This window comes from Mesoplodon densirostris, chromosome 4 (genome assembly GCF_025265405.1).
Source record: "Mesoplodon densirostris isolate mMesDen1 chromosome 4, mMesDen1 primary haplotype, whole genome shotgun sequence".
Lineage (NCBI taxonomy): Eukaryota > Metazoa > Chordata > Mammalia > Artiodactyla > Ziphiidae > Mesoplodon > Mesoplodon densirostris.
The window spans coordinates 66,739,785-66,754,718 of NC_082664.1; the positions used below are offsets into that span (position 1 = coordinate 66,739,785).

A 14,934-nucleotide genomic window follows, 5' to 3' on the forward strand; every position below is an offset into this window, starting at 1 on the left:
TGGCTGGGAGCTGACTGCTAGCTAGAGGGAAACAAACCACTGGAGACAGAAAGGAAATTTTCTGTTAAAGTGAGAAACATGACAGGGAAAGTGGCCTGTGAGGTTAAGTGAAAAAGCAGCCTGCCAGAAGCATGTAGGTTATGGTTTTATTTTAGTCAAACAGAAAATCCCACTACATAACTACGTTTGTATACATACGTACAGAAACAAAATCTAGAAGGATAGCTAGTGTATAAGAACAGCGGTTATTTTGGGGTAGGGGGTATGTTGGCCTTTATTCTTTGTTTTCTGCATTCTCTGAAGTTTTCACAAAGGGCATGAATTTTAGAATTGGAAAATATCAAGCTGTTTTAATACGGAGAAGGAGGGAGTGAAACACAACAATTTGATGACCTAACCCAAGGAATATTACTCTTTGCTTTCAAAATACAGAGGTATTTCAAGTACCTCCAGGATTTCTTGAAAGAGCTGCTCTTCTATTTATTAAGTATATAAAAGATGCGGCACTGAATTTTTTTTTTTTTTTTAAATTTTGGCTGCGTTGGGTCTTCGTTGCTGCACGCAGGCTTTCTGCTAGTTGAGGTGGGTGGGGGCTGCTCTTCATTGTGGCGGCTTCTCTTGTTGTGGAGCATGGGCTCCAGGTGCGCGGGCTTCAGTAGTTGTGGTGCGCGGGCTCAGTAGTTGTGGCTCACGGGCTCTAGAGTGCAGGCTCAGTAGTTGTGGCTCACGGTCTTCATTGCTCTGCAGCATGTGGGATCCTCCTGGACCAGGGCTCAAACCCGTGTCCCCTGCATTGGCAGGCAGATTCTTAACCACTGCGTACCAGGGAAGCCCTGAAATTTATTTTTTTTAAAGGATATCACTCATAATCCCAAGATTAAAGAATCATTAGGAGTGATGAAAAGATACAAGCAGATCCACAAAAACAAACTGAGCCATCCAGATGTCGTGTTCCAGAGGTTCTGTGCCCACCACCTTGCAGGAACCCACAGGAGCAGAGAAAAGGCTGTGGGCAGCACAGCGCAATCTCTTCCAAAATGCTTGGATCAAGCCCTAAAGAGGCACTCTAGAACTTTATAACTTTTTAAAGTAGGCTACCCATTTATTTTTCTTATGCCTGCCTGAAAATTTCCCTAAAAGAAATATCATATTTATTAAACTATTAACGAATGTGCATACATATAAAATATTTATCTGGGTTTGCTGTCCAGTCAACAGATCTTTTTTTTTCTCTCTCTCATTATCTTGAGACTAATTCAAGACAAGACAATCACAGGGCTGGCAGTTCGAAGAAAAAGAATTCCTATTATGGCACAGGATCACTGCCTCTTAGGCTGGTTTAGTCACTTATTTCCTTTTATTATAATGCCAAAAGTTATTTAGATTTCAGTCATTTAGTAATGCTACACTGAACACATTAGGGCTCCTGAAAAATTCTATACCTACTAGTTCCTTCATTTTCATAATCACCACATATTGATATCTGTTTTCCAACCAAATTATACTACTCTTTAAGCAAGAACCGGTGTTTTATCAGAGTTTAAAAGATTATGATGTAGTGAACAACAGTCTTCAAAAATGTTCCTTCATGTTATTAAGAATTAGAAAATCTTGTTAAAGTTCTTTCAGCTTTTAAGAAACGTAAGCAGCTTTGGGATGTAGTGCCTGACATGAACTTTTAAAGTAATTCCCCTGGAGCAATGATCTGCATTAGTGAAGATATTTAGTTAAAGGTAGCATCCTACACTGCCTTTCAGTATTTGAGCAGTCAATCTAATTGCCTTTTTAAGCCAAAGATTGCAAATAACTAACACTACAGAATTTTAAGGCAAAGCCAGTTTAACATTCTCTAATGGTGAGAAATACACTCTCCAACAAGAGACACTTCCTAACGTGATTGTTGCTAACGAGCCCAAGTTGTTATGGAATGTGCAAAGCAGGGTTTTCCATTTTACTGGTTAGGATGGCTCAGGGAAGGCCAGGAAAACAGGGGAAAGAAACCCAAGTAAATTTTCAATCATACTTCAAGGATAAATGAAGTGTCCTTGTATAAAGGAGGGATGTTCTTTTTCTGATAACTAGAATTAAAGGATGCTAAGTGGAACTGAGCACATCCTGGTGCTTCATGGAAGGCATGGGATTTATCAGAGTTTTGTTTTTTTTTGTTTTTTTTTTTTTGCGGTACGCGGGCCTCTCACTGTTGTGGCCTCTCCCGTTGCGGAGCACAGGCTCCGGATGCACAGGCCCAGCGGCCATGGCTCACGGGCCCAGCCGCTCCGTGGCGTGTGGGATCCTCCCGGACTGGGGCACGAACCCGTGTACCCTGCATCGGCAGGCAGACTCCCAACCACTGCACCACCAGGGAAGCCCTATCAGAGTTTTTATATTTAATCTTAAATGGGTTGATTTGACTCTAGTTTAGGATATCCTAGTAGAACTGGTTTATAGGCTGTGGATTTTTTTTTTTTCTCTTCCAAGGTACAAGTCACCCTTAACATGTGTTTGGGGGAGACATCAAGTTCAATATGAATCAACAGTGGGCCCTGGCTGCCAAGAGGACCTACTTCAACCGTGGGCTGCCTAACAGGAGTATAGTAGCCTAAACCAAGAAAGGTGGCAGTCCCTCTGCTTTGTACTAGTCACAGTACATCTAGAGGCTGCACTCAGCTCTCAGAACACTAGTTTTAGAGGGTCACCAACAAATGGAAGCACAGCCAGGTGAGGGTGGCTAGGATGGTGAGGGTCTTAGCAACATGCCATTGATTAATGGTTGTGGAAGGAGGGTGGTTTGACGTGAAAAGGAGAAGGAAGAAGGGAGGGAGAATTTGGTGAATCTGACTTCATATGTTTGAGAGGCTGTGATGGGGAGGAGAGAGTAAATCTGAAATGTTGTCCCACAGGTCAGACCTCTGATCAGTGGGGGAGAAGATGCCCCAAAGTAGGTTCCGGCTCCATATTAGGAATAATTTTCTATCAGAGCTGCTCACCAATGGAGTGGGAAGCCTTGTACGTTCCTTAGCTTCCTGTTAGGAATGAGTGCCAGCAGAGATTGGAAGGGCATCTGTTGGTTTTGCTGTAAAGGGATGGTTGCATAAATTGGAGGTTGGATTAAAGGATTGTTGAAGATTCTTCTTAACTTGCGGGTTTGTGATTCAGGGAAACAAAGTCCACTTTTCCAAGGTCTTAGTTCATACTAAGGTTTATAAACTTGATTTCTTATGCACTGAGTGTTTAAGAGTCACGAGCAGTCCCGTTTCCCAGTCCAACTCCAGAATGGAGTAGAAAACTGTTTTCATGTGTTTCTTCTCAAATAGGCCCAACTATAAACATTCTATTGACTAAAAAGCAGGTCCAGTGATCTCACTGATGTGTCTATTCAGTGAAGTCAGTGAGCTATGCTATAAGGATATATGACTCCCCCCGACCTCTTGGAACAAAATTATTTTCATCTTTAAATGGTAAAGAGTAGTCTTAAATACTCTTTTCTCATGTATGGGGTTCACTGGAGAAGGATGCCCCCCCATCCCCGCCAGTGCTACAAAATAATGCCCTAGAAGCTGCAGTTAACTTAAATGGGGAAACATGGATTGATTCTAGAAGGAATTAAAATATTTCCAATAGAGGCAAATATGTTTTTTCCCTTCTGTGTGTGCAAACACGCTGTGATTATTTCTAAGCAGACCAAATTATTTTCTTGGAAGTATGTAGAGTTTTTTTTAACATTAACCTTAAGGTAGGGTTTTTTTTTTTTTTCCATTTCTCTTTCACAAAATGCTTTTGTCCTGCAAATCTGTTTTAAAACAACATATCAAGTAAAGTACAAACGTCTTTAGAGGGCAAAAATAATTTCCCAAGTAAGCAAATAAAACTTTGCACTTCAAATCAGGCCTTGATTCATTAAAAATCTTAAACTTCTCATGAGAAAAATTAACATTTAAACCACTGCTGCTTGGCCAAGCACTCCACCACACAAGAATATGAAATATCTCCTCTAAAAAAGTACAAAAAGGACAAAACCACAAATGTGGAACTTCAATTAATTTAAAGCCCCAATCAGCAAAGAATAAATCCTTCGCAGATCTAATTACCAGCGCTCTCGGAAGACCCAGGCCGACCAGCCAATCTTCCCCGTGTTTGAACAGCTTGATGAACTAGGGGACTGATGGATATCAAGTCATTTTGTTTAATTTATAAATGGATTTTCCCCTAATACTTAAATTATCATCAGTACAACACAATGAAAATGGGAACATTCTGAATGCAAAGTCTATAAGAGTCCTGGAAGGAATCCCAATGAGGAATGTCACCTCTGTTCATTCCTCTATACAATTGATCTAATTAAATACTGAGGGTGGAAAGGCAGTTTAAAATGTAGCCATTTCTGTTTTCTTTTTAGCCTTAATTTATCTGTTCACATCTTTCAAGTACCTTCTGATGCTTAAAAAAAAAAAAAACCCAAGATTTCTGCACGCCCCTAATACTTTTAATTCTCCACAAGCTAATATTCAAAAAGTCTCTGCCATCAATTTTGCTGAATAATAAATAAATGCATTACATTTAGCCATGGTAACAATGAAAGGCAGACGGCTTTCCAAATCTGAACCTTTTCCCTCCATTAATATGAAAGAGAAACTAAAGGAATGGGTACATGCTGTATGTATTGTTCACCTGAAATCAGATCTCTGGATTATACTTATTAAAATGTCTTCTTATTTTCAAATCTCTTCCGTACTTAATTACTGCACAGGACAGAAAGCTGCATGGAATTGTTAAATACCATTAGACCTATTTATAGTCTCTTCACACTGGCAACTCAAGCGCAATCATTGGCAAAGGTCCTGCCCACCAACCCACATGTTGGAATTGCAAGTCCCACCTGGCTCTGGGGTTTCTGACTGGGAAGAGGAAGATGCTGAGCTGGCTGCATCTTCAGCGGTGCCCTGCGAGAGGAGACCCCGCCCGGGCGGGAGCTTCATGCCCAGCTGCTCTGCCATCTCCACGTGGTCCCCGGGGTGGACATAGTCAAAGACGCTGCTGCCTGTCAGCTCCACCTAGAGGGCGAAGAGAAAGAAGAGTGGGAAAGAAAGTTGTCACAGGCTTTTCATTTTCAAATTTACCTACTAGAGCATGGACTTGAGGACACGGGGAGGGGGAAGGGGAAGCTGGGACGAAGTGAGAGAGTGGCATGGACACATATACACTACCAAACGTAAAATAGATAGCTAGTGGGAAGCAGCCACATAGCACAGGGAGATCAGCTCGGTGGTTTGTGACCACCTAGAGGGGTGGGATAGGGAGGGTGGGAGGGAGACGCAAGAGGGAGGACATATGGGGATATATGTATATGTATATAGCTGATTCACTTTGTTATAAGGCAGAAACTAACACACCATTGTAAAGCAATTATACTCCAATAAAGATGTTAAAAAAAAAATTTAGCCCCACTGCGATTCAGCTTCTGAACAGAAAAGGAAATCTATGAAGCCTCCGGAAACAATCCTGGTCCTTAGTCTTTATCCTCACACGCTTAAGGATTCTTGAAATTGCAAGAGAAAGTTTTTTTTCCCACATGTATTTATTTAGCAATTGTTTAGCCCAGTTTTTTCTCATACACTGTTGTTTGCATAAAGCCAGACCATTCTGTGAAATGTGGATGAGTCTGCCTGAGTTCAGCTGTTTTATCCACGCATCATCAAATTCTTGCATGTTTGGTGTCAACCGGATGATTGACTGAATTCTACAGTTTGCTTATTGAGAAGTTTGAGCTTTGTATAGAAACAACCAGAGATAGCGGATGAGGATTTTCCTTAAAATACACAGATTTCCAGGATGTGTATTTATACATATCAGCTTATTTCTATGTAAATTTAAGTGGAAGAAGTGCTGCTTACAAATATATGCAAAGGCATAATGTTTTCATTAAATATTACTCATTAGCTCTGTAATCATATGGAGAATTTTCCATGCAAAAGAGGTCAGCTGGGGTCTGAAGCAGCCATTTTTTTTCTGCTGGCATCAGCTTGTTTTGCCTTCAATCTAATAAAATACAGGGTACAAACCTCCTTGAGAGCTTTAAAAAATGTTTTATTTTGTATACTCTTTGTATTAGGCTGACGCTAAAGGTAGAGAATGAATATCAAATATCAGAAGAGGGCTAGCCTGGAATGGAAGCACTGCCTTTTGCAGTGCTGTCAGGCGTGGCCCCTGTCTGGGGCATGTGCTGTCTGAGGGGCAGAAGTCACTCGTAAGGACTGGCCTTACCTCTGTACTCCTCCGATGCTATACCTCTTACCTCCTTCCAAGAATAGCAATCATGGTCCTAAAATAATGTAGTTGGGTTACAGGTACTATGGCAGGGAGAGATGTGTTAGCCACAGAACAAGAAAAAGCTCTTTCCCGGGTCACTAATGGCTTTCCCATTCCTCTGGAGTTTAATGGTCTCAGGCCAGCTATGATGTGCTACAGAAACTGCCAGACTGTCAGACTGTCACAGGCTTCTTGGTGGATATTTACCTAGAACTGCTTCCTACCTCACCTGCCTTTCCTGTGTAATTTGCAGCATCCCTCCAAATTCCACCCAACTGCCTGCACTCTTTTTCCTGCCAAGAAGGAAGGCTGGTGGTGGGCATACTGTCACAGTGAGCGTAATTCTCAGAGCAATTATTATCCCCAGAACTCCAAATCCCGGTAAAATGATCACATCGACTCCCAGACACCATTTGATTAAACTCTTAACAGTCAACACATCTTCAGCATCTATCAATTAACAGAGGTAGAGGCCGACAAATGGGAGGCTAAATTCAGTTTGGTTAATAGCTATTCCTGAAAAAGGCTTGCATACCTTTCACTGAAAATGAGGTACTTTCTCTTTGCTATTAAATTACGCTCTCCTGTATTACCCCACTACTGACTCTATAATTTCACATTAACTATTGCCTCCATTTGATATTGTTACAGAGCGTACGTAAATCAGGATTCATAAGTGATCGGTTCCTACCCTCTGGGAGGGAGGGATTACATGGAAATAATCCCTTTAATGTGCGCCTTGCCTCTAAGCATTTCACACAGCAATAAATGGGTAAACTGACTTGGAGCAATTAAGAAATTAAATGAAACTAATAAAATGTGTGTTTTAATATTTCTTGATGGTTATTTTGTTTGGAGGTTAGTGAGCATGAGGAAGTCACTCTCATTTTGCATGGAGTCCAATTGCAGCATTTTTTTTTTTTTTTTTTTTTTTTTTTTTTGCGGTACTTGGGCCTCTCACTGTTGTGGCCTCTCCCGTTGCGGAGCACAGGCTCCGGACACGCAGGCCCAGTGGCCATGGCTCACGGGCCCATCCGCTCCGCGGCATGTGGGATCTTCCCAGACCGGGGCACGAACTCGTGTCCCCTGCATCGGCAGGTGGACTCTCAACCACTGCGCCACCAGGGAAGCCCAACTGCAGCACTTTAATAACTATTTCTGTCACTTTTCTCAAACTCCGAGTCTTTCTTTAACACTGCAATGTGCCCTTTGGCACAGAGCACAGATTGTGATAAGTTGACAACACAGGTGGGAGATATAATCGATTTTGTAGGGGTGTTGGTTCTTGAACATTCATGTAAGCCAGTCATATGGTGAGGAGGAGCAGGCCACTATCTCCACAGCCTGATTTAGTTAGTTAGATGTGCAGGCGCTTCCTTTCCTATACTCCTTGCCCCGAGTATAGGGCGTCTAGAGCAAGACTGAGTCACAATGGGCCACATCACATTATGACATGGGGAGGACTTTGTCCTTCAGTCTCTTGAGGACTGTGACAGGGTCAAATTCTCAGTGCCAACCTCTCCATCCTATATTAGGCTTTGGGGTATCCTGGAATTTGACCCTGTCATAGTCTTCATGTATGTACTGTAATAAAGGTCACACAGTGTAGGGGAAAGCACAGAATAGCTGGAGTTATAAACTGACTTGGAGATCAGAATCTTTTCCTCCTCTGCTGTATGACCTTGGACAATTCATTTAACCTCTCTGAGCTTCAGTTTCCTATTCTGAAAGTGGCAGTATTGCTGCTCTGCAGGACCCTGGGGGGGTACCACTCACATTGTATTCTACATGAATGACACCCCCTGGAGTGCCACACTTTGGAATGGTGCAACGCAGTGGCCTGAGCACTGGGATGGAAACAAGACTTGCTTTACCATGCCTCACAGCCTAATTTCGAAAATCCAGTGAAACCATGCAGAGGAAATTGCCTTGTGAGAAATAAGCACTATTGTCGCTGCTGTTTGGTGGATAAGAATGGATGACAGGCACGTATATTCCTGTGTAACTTTGGTGAGGAATCCTTAGGGTTTGCATGGTCTCTTTGAAACATCTCTTTAATTAGCAGGGGGTACAGCAGAAGTGATGCCTGCTCTGAGCCTTGACTACAGCAATAACAGTATTATCAGCTACTACCACTATGTATACATACTTCTCATACTTTCTTTGATTAATCCTCATAACCATCTTTTGAACTGGTATGATGATCCCGATTTTACAGAACAAGAATATGAGTATAGAAAAGGCCAGTATTTGGTTAAAGTCTGCTTGACTCAACCTACCACTTCTCTGGTAGCACCTCTGCAGTCAGGGAGGCTGAGCAGGGACATCTGAACTCCTCTGTCCTGTGGCTTCACTTTTATTCAGGAGAGAACATTGGGCACCATGGAGGGAGGAGGCTGAGGGCAGGCAGCCTGGCAATCCCCTGGGCTAAGGATGCTCTGCCATGTACTCTTGGGCCAAAAGAAGGCACGAAAGCAGGTGTACTAAACTGAAACAGATATGGGGGTAGACAGAAGTCTACTTATACAAAGGCCTTGAGTCATTATCATCATCATCACATTTATCTATCACTTCCAACATTTCTCATAGTGTCTTCACTTCACTTAATTAGATTTTAGAGCTGGAAGAGACCTGAAAAACATCCATTAATAACCCCCTTATTTAATAGGTGAATACGTCACAGTTCTGAGAAGTTAAAATGCTTGTTCCAGTTTACCCAGGTGTTTAGTGGTAGAAGCAAGACCGTAAGCCCTATTGGCTAACTCTCTTTTCTCACTAAACCCTTGTGTGATTTGCTTCTCTCTCCTATGAAGACTGCCTAGGTAAGATGGACCTGGAACTCACCTGCCACTAAATTCTGTGCCTCAAAATAGACTGCAGAAATTAAGACCAGGGATTTTTTTATTTGATGAGCAGACATTGCTTCCTGTGAGCTTGAAGTGGAAAAAATATAGAGAGTTTCAATCCTATATTACTATAGTTAATTAGGTACCGTCAAATCTCCAGTTAGCAACTCTTCAAAATCTTTGCCCACTGAGAACTAGGACTAGTGTCTTGCACATAGGAGGTCTATCACAAATGTTTGTTGAATGAATAAAAGATGGATATTTAGGCCTAAAAAATTTGCTTTATCTGTGCTTGATTTGGACAAGTTTAGGTTGGTTCCTTTTATTATTTCTGGTATTATTATTATAACATTATTTATTACTCTAAAATGAGTTACAATAGAGCACCATAATAATATACTCATTCCCAAGAAGTATTTGCCATATGCGTTGAGAGCTATAACTTCTTATGTAGAAACCAGTTGAGTTGAACTGAGCACAGGATTTTATAAATGCTGAGAAAGAGCAGGTTTTAAAAGGAACTTTGAAAGATAATATAGCTATCTTTTATAACTTTTTTCCCCCATCTATGACAGAACTGTGATTAGTTGGCTAGTTCATTTGTTCATTAACTGAATTTTCACAAAGTTTCATAAAATGATTATTTTTTTAAAAAAAATAAATTTATTTATTTATTTTTGGCTGCATTGGGTCTTCATTGCTGCATGTGGGCTTTCTCTAGTTGCAGTGAGCGGGGGCTACTCTTTGTTGTGGTGCACGGGCTTCTCATTGCGGTGGCTTCTCTTGTTGAGGAGCACGGGCTCTAGGCACGCGGGCTTCAGTAGCTGTGGCATGCAGGCTTGGTAGTTGTGGCTCGCAGGCTCAGTAGCTGTGGCGCACGGGCTTTGTTGCTCCGTGGCATGTGCGATCTTCCTGGACCAGGGCTCAAACACGTCTCACCTGCACTGGCAGGTGGATTCTTAACCACTGCACCATCAGGGAAGCCCCAAAATTATTATTTCTTAACTATCCCTTCAAATCACCGACAGTAGAAATTTAGAGAATTTTCATTTTATATTGATTATTGGTCCTATCTTTGATCTACAATTATGATCTACATAATGGAAAGGTACAGCATTTTTTTCCCCTTAATATTGTGTTCTTCTGGTTAGTGCAAATTATGTAATAAGGCGCATGTGAGAACCAAGCTCCATCACTTTATATGGTAATTTAAAAAAATTAACAAACATGTTCTGCTTATTAAATTTAAGGAACAGACCCATGGGAATTTGAATCGTCTCCCTAGCACAAGAAGGAAAAGTAAGCATGACTGTTGCCAACCAGGCTCACTTGGTCTACCTTTACTGAAGCTGAGTGACTCTAAAATAAAAATTCCTCTCCCTTATTGCTTAGTGCTAGAAAACAGCTGAAAGTGTATAAGGGGCCGGAGATAGGCAATGAGTAATAAGCAGTCACATCCAGACACAGCATTTTGTTTCAACTCCTTTCTCTCTGCCCTTCCCCACTCAAAGCTACCAAGATTCCTCCAGGATAAGCCATTGCCACTAGTACCATCCCACGCAGGCAACTAAACCACCTGGCCTTCCTCAAATTTATTTCACATTCTATTAGCTTGCATGCAAGTTGAACACCTGACACAGTTGATTTGGTAACACTGAAGTTTCCTGGAAAAAAATGTAAATATATGATACAGTGGTTTGAGTTGACTTTTCCATGTCCGGTCATTGTACCCTGCTGGTAGATAGGATAGGGGACTAATTTGTCTTTTCATACATCAAGCAAGCATGTCAATTGCCTTTGCTTGGCCTCCTGTGGTGAGCAAATACTTTTTAACTACAGCAATGTACCAAGAGTGCAAATCATTGAATTCAGTGCTCCTTTGATTGAAAGAGTTTGCTACAAATGAGGAACAGGCAGCAATGTTGCTAGTCGTCTCCATATTGGAATAACTTAAGAGGATAGATACTTTTATAAAGCAAGCTGATAAAACCTCTTTCTTTCTTTCTTTCAATACATTTTCAGTCTTAGGAATAATACAAAGTTCATTTTTAGCACTTAAAGGTCATTCAAACCTGCCATTTAAGGTGGAATTTCTTAAACCTTTTGGAAGACGCCGGGTTTTTGTAGATTTCTGGCGGGCACTAGATGACTGAGGGGACTTGGGGGTGCTACTAGTTAAACCCTTTTTCAGGAGTCCTTTTGCAGCCAGCCCCGTTCCCACAGGGAATGCCTGCAGTATTTGAATAGAAGGTCATGCCTGAGAGAGGACTGCGTTAGTGGCGAGTGGTTTGGAAACCTAACTGCCAGGTTAGGCTTTCAGATCTACCAAGAGACTGTGAGATCACGGTTACAAAATCCTGACCCAGGATAAGATGGAAATTCTATCTCGCCACAGTAGATTAGGATTTGTAGGGTTTTTTTGGGGGTGGGGGGTGGGGGTCACATTTATATTATTGAGAGATAATAAAGTGATAAAAGAATAAAATATAATAAGATGTGATAGCTTGATTAGCATAGGTTTTCTTAGGATTTACCGGTATCTTAATGCCATCTTCATAACTTCCTACGTATTGCAGAACTCTATTGAATATTTATGAACTGTTTTGACAGAAACTTGATGTTCTTTACCGCTCTGTCTCATTCTATGTATTTGCTGACTTATCTGAAGAAAAATGCATAAAAGCATTGGGTCTGTTAAAGAAATACGTGTATAAATTAGTAGAACAAGAAGAAAGAAAGGTTCTGTATCAGAACGATGAGGTAGAATGAAAAATCCTTCCAATGTCATCAAATAAGAAATGAATCCACTCTCTTCTCACAGATATGTTAACAGAGCCTTCCTTTAGAAGAATTTGAGCTAAATGATACCATACCATGTGTTTATTTTATCTTCAGAAATAAACATTTCAACTCCTTTGGGAATCGGGGAAGACAAGTACTTTTTCTGTTTTTTGTATGCTTCTCTATAACCCTTGGAGTGCCCGACTTGAGAATCTGCAACCTCAGTATCCAAAGAGAGTACTGCATAACCAGTTCTGAACTTTGATTAAGAAGTGTCAGAAGATAATTCCAGTGGATTTCTTAGTTCTCAGAGAGAAAAAAGGAAAAGGCAGACTGTTGAAGAAATGGAACAAAAGAGGAAATAAAGAACAAATGGCTGGGGCTTCCCTGGTGGCGCAGTGGTTGAGAGTCCGCCTGCCGATGCAGGGGACATGGGTTCGTGCCCCGGTCCGGGAAGATCCCACATGCCGTGGAGCGGCTGGGCCCGTGAGCCATGGCCGCTGAGCCTGCGTGTCTGGAGCCCGTGCTCCGCAATGGGAGAGGCCACAACAGTGAGACGCCAGAGTACCGCCGAAAAAAAAAAAAAAAGAACAAATGGCAGAGACTGATTCAAACGTACGGGTGGTTACTTGGAACAGGTCTGCCTCTGTGACTATCATTACCAATAGTTGAATTGATCAAGCAATAATCAACACTGATTGCTACACTTTCGAAAGCATTAGACGGATCATTACAGAGACTCAGGATCCAGTTGAGCATATTTAAGTACTGCTAGAAATAGCCTGTGTACAAAACAGATCCAGAGTTTGAAGTATTCCTCATCCCAATTTTTTTCTGTTGAAGAAATAAATTATTTGTAAAATTTCATTTTTTCTTGTAAACATGGTTTAGGTATTTCTCCATCACCCCACGTTACAGAAGCAGTGGGTTTAGAATAGTTTTAATATGTCAATATTCTTTTCCTTTCATTAAGAGACACCAGGTAAAAGAAGAACTTAGAGAATGCTGTAATACTGAGGGGGCATTACATAATGAGCCCAGGGATTTGTGAAAGTGACTCAATCAAGAAATTTTAAAACTTTGCTTTACAAGGTTCCTATAGTTTTGAAGTTTTAAAGTAGTCTGTAGGGCAGGAAAGGCCAACTTTTTAGTATTTATCACAGTGCTGGGAAGGAAAAAAGGATGCAATTGGAGGTTACATCATAGTAAAAAGTGAAATGATGCCAAGAAAGAAGCATTAACAATCTTAAAAATAACTGAAGTCAAATCTCTCTTTTCTGAAGATCAAACGAATAGTAAGATCTCACTTTCAAAGCATCTTCATTACGTTGGTGGTAAGGAGACCAATCAACATAAAATACTTGATACTGGCATAGTTAATCCATTATCCTCAAATTTTACATGGTTCAGTATTTGTCATTTAAAACTGGATACACACTGAGATGCATGTTATGCATAGCCAGGCTTCAGTATCAATATATCTCAATTTTTGTTTAATTGTTTTTGTTATTCTCATAGTGAATTTTGCCTTCCTGTTTTTGGTCATGGGAACAAGAAAAAGTAGAAAATGCTTGTAAGTTTAAATTGAAATTTAAATCTTTCCCTGATTCTGAACAGCCCTTTTATTTTAAAGAAAGGTAAATGGATCGGAAAACAATAATAATTATGGGGCTGACTTTTCCATTTGTTTTTTGAAAGTTACACAGGTTATTTAATTTTTTTCTAGTCATGCTAAAACAATATGGCTTATACGACTAAAACTTTGGGGTTTAATGCACACAAATAATACTATACACAAATAACAGTAATTGATAAAATGCACACAAATAATACAATTAATCATTCCTGATCGTTTTTTTTTTTTTTTTTTTTGCGGTACATGGGCCTCTCACTGTTGTGGCCTCTCCCGTTGCGGAGCACAGGCTCCGGACGTGCAGGCTCAGTAGTTGTGGCTCACAGGCCCAGCCGCTCCGTAGCATGTGGGATCCTCCCGGACCGGGGCATGAACCCACGTCCCCTGCATCAGCAGGCGGACTCCCAACCACTGTGCCACCAGGGAAGCCCATCCCTGATAGTTTTTAAAGGGGCTATCCTATGATGGAAGATTAGAAACATCAAACCTCACCAGGAGCTAAGTCACAAGGTTAAAGCGATGCTGTTGAGAGAAAAACAAAAACTAGCAAAACGAGAAAAGCTTGACAAAGATACTGAAGTTATACACCTCAAGAGAAATTTATGTTTAAGAGAAAGCAAAATAAAAGAAGGATCGTGTTCAACTGACATGTTTTTTTCAGATTGAAGTGCTATGTTAATGCCATAGTTTCTGTATTTGAAACAAATGGCTCTCCTCCTCCACATCCTGTGAAGGGTCTTGAAAAGTCTCATCCAAGAAAATCACAAGCTGTACAAAAATAGTTTAGCCACTGTAGAAAGTGGGTGGTTGGCCCATGTCAAGAAATTAATTTTGGAGTTAATAACCCAATGAAGAGAACAAGGAGGAGTAAAATTCTCTGTGCTGTGAGCAATTGCTGACCCTTCCAGAACCTTCCCTGTTGATATGTTTTAGCACATCTTGGGAAGTTCCTGAATGCCATGTGGGCACAGTGGGTCTAGTGTCTAACTTATTCCTAGTGAATCACCATAAGTAGAAGGGCGAATACACTTCTATTTTATTTCGGCTGTTGTAACTACCAGCTGTGGTAGTATTTGAGGTTCTTTTCTATGAAGCAAGTCAATACTCTGAGCACTCTCTAGGTGCTATTTTAAAGGAATAAGTTAAATTCACAACTGTTTAATAACAGTCTGAGAGTCTTGTTAGAATAGGGAGTGTAAATAGAACTGGCAAGTAGAGAAAATGAGTCAAAGGACAGAGTCGTTCCAGAGGCTAAAAGCAAGGCTGTGTTTCTTAAGATACTAGGGGCGGGAGTCTGGTGGTAGTGGGAAGAACAGCCCTTTTGGAAGTCTGATAAATTCTATGTTCTGTCTCACCAGAAAAATGCTC

At 41.0% G+C, this 14,934-nt stretch overlaps 1 protein-coding gene across 2 annotated transcripts in view; it reads right to left on the minus strand.

Moving 5' to 3' along the window:
• Window positions 1-14,934, minus strand: part of NPAS3 (neuronal PAS domain protein 3) — an 873,929-nt gene that overhangs the window by 121,380 nt on the left and 737,615 nt on the right. For both annotated transcript variants that reach the window (XM_060098177.1, XM_060098176.1), the window contains one exon: window positions 4,877-5,051. In XM_060098177.1, the coding sequence (XP_059954160.1) occupies window positions 4,877-5,051 (175 nt within the window). The remainder of the gene's footprint in view (window positions 1-4,876; window positions 5,052-14,934) is intronic.